Source organism: Arachis hypogaea, chromosome 6 (assembly GCF_003086295.3).
Source record: "Arachis hypogaea cultivar Tifrunner chromosome 6, arahy.Tifrunner.gnm2.J5K5, whole genome shotgun sequence".
Taxonomy (NCBI): Eukaryota; Viridiplantae; Streptophyta; class Magnoliopsida; order Fabales; family Fabaceae; genus Arachis; species Arachis hypogaea.
Window position 1 is genome coordinate 2,045,227 of NC_092041.1, and position 6,230 is coordinate 2,051,456.

Here is a 6,230-nt window from a genome sequence, read left to right on the forward strand (position 1 = left end):
TTTTGATTCACCAAATGAATGTTGTTCAGTTCAGTGGCCTCCTTTTACTTTATTCAGTGTTTAAGATTATTGTGATAGCATGCAGCAATCATTTTCTAGCTGTCTCAACGTAATAATCTCATTCAACTGATTTGAAGTTGAATCATTCATTGTTTCTATTTAGAAGTGTAGATTGAAGAAAAAAGCGAAAAAGAAAAACGACGGAACTTATTACATTGAATTCAATGCAGATCAATAATGAAGAATGCGAGCAGAGAAGAAAAATGCGAACCGAGTAGAACGACGAATTTTATTAGGTTGAAGAAGAACGAAAACTCGAGAAGAGAACAAGGTTTATGTTATATGAGGTGCGTGTATAACAAACGCGTAAGAGAGTTGTGGAGACGCGTCTGATTGAAACTACTTGGATAGCTTGGATGAAAAAATTACATAGATGTAGATTTTTTCTGTATCAATAAAACGTATTTGAATTCAAAATTTTTTAATTAGAATATAAATTACTTGTATCTTAAATAATCTCTATTTATTGTTATATAGTATATACATTTAAATTAGAAAAAATAAATTAACAAAACTTAAAAAATATACTAATTTGATATAATTATTATTTAATTATAGCATGGTCAATTGGATTTTTAACTGGTTGAGTTGAAGCATTATTTCAGCTGTTGGATATGTTGGTTTTCCAATAGGATATTTTGCGGTGTATACAACCCACCATGTATGTGGAATCTTAATAGACACACAAAAGCCACTGAGCACTCCCATCACCACCACACACCGCATTCAACAAAGAAGAAGAAATGGCAATTCTGAGTTACTTAACGGTGACCGCAGCGGCCACACCAATGTCACCGGAGTCTCCGGGGTCAGCACCATTGCCGGAGCAGCCAAAGCAGACTAAGGTGATACTCCCAAAGAAGAAGCCGATGAAGTGGTCAACGGGTGTGGCACCAGGGGACTACGGTGGACCGCCAACCACCACAAAACTTCGCAAGTACTGGGGTGGCGAGGAGAAAGACCCTTTGGCCTCCAATGACTTCATGTGGAACAAGGACTTTGTTGGTCGTTTCAAGAGGCTGATTCAGGATCCCCAACCTGCCCCTCTTACACCTCCTAAGGTCTCATTTTTTCTAACTCACTCTCATTCTCATTCTCATTCTTGGTTATTATTGGAATTTTGTATGAATTTTTTTAACTCTAGTAACTATAGTTGTGAATTTGACTTGTTCAGTTAATCAATAACTCAACACTACACCAACTTACTTGGGTTGGCCGAGTAGTGAGCTCACTCGATGCCTTAAGTAAGTGTCGAGTTCAAATTCCATCTTGTGCATGTAATAATCTATTGGTTAGCAGCCTACCATTAAATAGAGCTCAAATCCACGATAGATTAACTTGTCGGGTTGGAGAATATCATGGGCAACTTAAAAAAAACCTCAACACTAAAAACACTTATTCGAATTTAAAATATTGAATTTTTTTTAGCCTGCAACTCTTGTTTCAGTCAACTCTCTTGGAGACCCTCATACTTGGCCTAACTGGACTTAGCTTTTCCACAGTAGATCAATTTTGTTTGTCTCTGGGTTTTTTCAATGTTTTACTCCTACTTGTAAATTGTAATCAATAACAATTTTGTCAGAATTTATTTAATTAATGTAGAGGAAGACCCAAAAGACCATACATGATGTGGTTAAATAGATCTACTAATAAACAGTTTCATTGTAGACGTGATACATGATAAGGCTCGATTCGGTCGCTTGATCGTATAGTCAAACTTACCTAGTGGGATAAGGCTTTGTTTTTGTTATTAATTAATGTGTAATAGTTAGATAATTATCCATTGTACAAATGTGTATATGCAGTGTAGTGAAACTAATGCTTGGTCTTGGTCTTGTACCTAACTTGGGTATCACAGATGTATTCCATCTATGTAACATATTCAGAATCATGTGATCAGAGAAACGAAACTAACAAGTGCATAATCGTTTCCTTTTGTGATCTGTTTTCGTGTGCATTTGTTTTTGAGCTTGTGTTCATTTAGCTAATGAGTGTTGTGTTGTGCAAGCATAGAAAATGCATAAATAGGCATTTTGTTTGGGTAGAAATGGAAGATGAGGTTAATTAATTTAATGAAACCACGAATTAATCACGTAATCATTATTCTGCGGCACTTCTTAATTGTGTTGAATGTGTTGATTTACTCACAACAGATACACTCATCAAAGACCGTATCTTAACATTTATGGATGTCATAGAATTGTGTGAAGAGCAGTTACTTTGCTTTTTATTATTACTTCACTTAAATTTGAGCTTAGGAATCAGAACAACACAACACAACACAATGCAAGATTAGATATATAAGATGCACTTTTTATGGTCCTTGCTGACTAAAGCAATTTTTGGGGTGAAATGATTTCATATTTATTATGTTTGTTTGATTCTGACACAAATAAATTCCCTGTGAGCAGGAAGAGCCTTCTGGATTTCTAAGCTTAAATAGAGTTATGAGCCTTGACAGGTCTTGTTCTACCATATGCTAAATTCAAGTCTCTAGATGTGGTTGCATTATTCTCTTTTGGTTCTTTTCTTTATCTAAAGATATTCATTCGGATTGTGAATTGTAGTTTGGAAGTTGATTTAAGCAAAGAACTCTCAACTCCTGTAAACCGCACTCTAAACCAACAAATAGAGGAAGAAACTGATGTAAGTGATTTCTCTCTTCCATTGACTTTTCCCTGATTAGTATACCTCTGGAATTTAATGATTTATGATAAATCTTCAGTTTGTACTTATAATTTTCTTTTCCTATTGAGGTCTATATGGTATACAAGCTAAAGTAGCTTATAAAAATATAATACTCAACATTGATTTATAATGTGAATATGTGATTTATTCATCTTTTTTCCTTAATTGAAATGTTGGTCAGGTTACTAAAAGCAAGAGAGTTATATGGAAGCTGGCACCAACGCGCCGTGAGCAAGAAAAATGGGATAGAGCTACCAAGGCTGCAACCGGAGGCAGTGTATTGCTTACACTCTTACTCCCTATCTTTTTCTTAATAGATTAAAATAATTTTTAGCCAATTTAAGTAAGGAGAATAGAATATTTTAAGGTGTAATACATAGAGCTCAATAAATTTGACATGAAACAGGAAACTTAAGTCATATTTATCTATTTTAATATCTAAACGTTGCTTTCTAGTTTCTACTATACAAAGATCTGATATAGAGTAGCTATAGGATGTGATGTTTCGGGAAATAAGGCGTCCTCGTGAAGATCCGGAAGTATTGGCTGCTAAATCACAGGAGCAATATAATAAGGTACTTTACACCACTGTCTAGTCATTTTTTGTCGTTAGAAGTCATGTAAACTTCACTCTTGGTTCCTCTGCTTATTTGATTTCAGTTGAAAACAAAGTTGCAATTCCTTACATTGGGTATAGGTGGCGTTGGTCTGGTTTCAGCTTATGTTTCTTATTCTCCTGAGATTGCAGCTAGGTACTTCAACTTGTTCATAAATCTGTCCTCTCTTCACTGTTGCTATCAAATATGGAACAATTTAGAGCTAACATTCTTCTGATATCCATTAGCCTTGCAGTAAACATAGTAAAAGAAACGTAGCTATGAATCGGAAACTGTTTAACACGTGGCATAAGACATTGAACAGATTCTAGATTAGTTATAGTTTGTTATTCCTGACAAGGGTTAGTCATATTTCTTTATCATTATTATTTCTCAATGACTTAGACTTTTCTGTCATGTGTTCAGCTTCGGTGCTGGATTACTTGGTTCTCTGGCATACATTCGCATGCTGGGAAGTAGTGTGGACTCCCTAAAGACAGATGGTTCAAAAGCCCTTATCAAGTAATTAATAGATGATTGATATGCTATGGCGAATTTAGTTCAGTTCATAGATAAAGATGATTCTTTTGCCACCATGACTATTTGATTAATAAAGGTTAACGAGGAGTGTTAGGGGCAGCACTTTTGTTCAATTTTGGCCAGCACTTAAGCATCAAAAGGAAATTGAATGATTCTACACCATTAAATGCAGTCTCACACCATTAAAAACATCATTGATGGCTAATTGATGGTTAAAAACCACAAAATCTGCTAGTCCCCTAAACTTTCTTAAGTTTAATTTTGTTAATATGTTTTCCTTTATAGTTTATCTTCCACTGTTTTGCATATAATACTAAATAAGTAAAAATTGTATTTATAAGTATATCCTTTCTTATCAAGAAAATGTTAGCAATAGATGTCAGTAAAAATTTGGATTTTATTCTTAAATCTTATCTGTTGATGTTCGCGGCATATTCTTAATTGATGTTACTTGCAGGGGAGCAATTGGGCAGCCGAGATTATTGGTTCCTGTCATATTAGTCATGGTTTATAACCGTTGGAATTCGTAAGTCCTCTCCCGGTTTTCAATTCAACAATTATTTACTTTCTTAATGAAATCTAATTAATCCGCATACAAATTTTCTGTACCTCTTAGGGATCCAAGTATAGCACTTTTCTCTTTTATTTTTTAATTGTCTTTTATTCATGAAGCTATTTTAATTTAGTGTTGAGACAAAATATCCAAATGTCTAGATTTTGAAAGAATGGTTAAACCGTAGTTTTCTTCACTGTATGATATTGATAAGTCTTTATTTCTTTTCTTTTCTATTGGCAGAATTCTTGTTCCTGAATTCGGATCTATGCATTTAGAATTGATACCAATGCTAGTAGGCTTTTTCACATATAAGATTGCAACCTTTGTTCAAGCAATAGAGGATGCTCTCACCGTAGCTGTAAAGAAAACTTAAATATCATGAAAGTAATCTCTTCCTTCTGTCATTGAACATATTTGTTATATTTCTGCTTTCACATTATAGGCTTTTATATTTAATTACATCAAGATACATGATTAAATTACATTCATATACATCAAGATACATGGTGTTTCATTATTTTCCACAAATCTACCGTTGTCTCTTTTTTTTTTTTTTTTTTGGCATGTCTATAATCTGCTCTATTCTTTGGTTGGGATATGCGCCTCCATTACTCCTGACCTTCAGTTTGCTCAATTGCCAATCACGGCTTCTGCGTGATGTTGCCAGCGTTTTCAAAACCCCAAAAAGTAAGATAAAATAAAAAACTGCCCAGCATTCTAAAAGTTTTTTCTCAGTTGTCCAGCTTTATCAACCATGGAGCTACTATTGTTGATCCTCATGTTCAATATTGAGCCAGAAAAAAGGTTTAATAATTGTTTTGAAAACGACCTGGTTTCAGCTAGGGATGGCAATATGTACCCTACCCACGGGTACCCAATCCGATCCCACCCGATCGGGTAGGGTTGTCAACCCGATCCGCAGCGGGTAGGGTAGGGAGCGGATAGGATAGAGTGTGGGTTGAGTTTCAACCTTACCTGACCAACCTGCACTCTATATATGTATATGTTATATACTTATATAAAAATATGTTTTAAGTGGATGTTGAACCAAAATCCTCTCACTAAATGCAAAAGATCTTTAGCTACTAAAAGAAAATCATTAATTGATAATTTAATATTTTTTTTACATAAAAATTAGTTCTATTTTAAATTATCATCAAGTTATATAATAATAGTGTATCTTTTCTGTAACTCGCAAGTAGAGTTAGAGTTGGATTCAAACCCTACTCTATCTTACCCATTGTCACCTCTAGTTTTAGCCTTCGTTGGATGCCAAATTAAAACGTCATCGTCTTACACTAGTCTTACGTGGCAAGAGAATGTTAGCTCATCATTGTGTTTGCTGAATCGGCGTTGGAATAGTACAATTGAAATTTTAGTGACCTATAGTATAGTTGGAATCTTATTGACCAATAGTGTAATAGTGTTTTGCTATCGGATAAAAATTTTATTCTAACCTTATGGGTTTTAATATCTTCAATCCAAATCTTATCTATATCTCACACTTTTCCATTCGATCCTATACGTAAGAAATAAATTTATAGTATTTGTTTCGATACGATAATACATTTATACGTACTGCTATAATAAAAACGTGAATAAATTTTAAAACGTGAATAAATTAAAATATAACACGTAAATTTTATTATCCACGTCAGGAAACTCCGCAATTGTATTTCAACTCACTTATATAGATTACCAAAATGACTAAAGAAAGATATAAGGCATTTTAGTATAAGAGACACGGTATATGTTTCAAAATCAGAGAATAAGGAAGCAAGAGGGAGAAA

General features: G+C 34.0%; 1 protein-coding gene across 1 annotated transcript; it reads left to right on the plus strand.

The window, feature by feature from the left end:
• Positions 1 to 641: 641 nt before the first annotated feature.
• On the plus strand, positions 642 to 4,968 carry LOC112695278 (protein CONSERVED ONLY IN THE GREEN LINEAGE 160, chloroplastic). Its single transcript, XM_025747554.3, has 9 exons — positions 642 to 1,121; positions 2,472 to 2,521; positions 2,628 to 2,706; positions 2,930 to 3,025; positions 3,243 to 3,323; positions 3,409 to 3,500; positions 3,771 to 3,866; positions 4,342 to 4,410; positions 4,681 to 4,968. The coding sequence occupies exons 1-9, from the start codon at positions 804 to 806 to the stop codon at positions 4,811 to 4,813; spliced, it is 1,014 nt and encodes a 337-aa protein (XP_025603339.1). The 5' UTR covers positions 642 to 803; the 3' UTR covers positions 4,814 to 4,968.
• The last annotated feature ends 1,262 nt before the right edge of the window (positions 4,969 to 6,230 follow it).

Coding starts and splice junctions, on each gene's coding strand:
- LOC112695278 (XM_025747554.3), top strand. CDS start 804: ATGGCAATTCTGAGTTACTTAACGGTGACCGCAGCGGCCACACCAATG. Junction 3,324..3,408: donor CACAGGAGCAATATAATAAG/GTACTTTACACC, acceptor ATTTGATTTCAG/TTGAAAACAAAGTTGCAATT. Junction 3,501..3,770: donor TCTCCTGAGATTGCAGCTAG/GTACTTCAACTT, acceptor TCATGTGTTCAG/CTTCGGTGCTGGATTACTTG.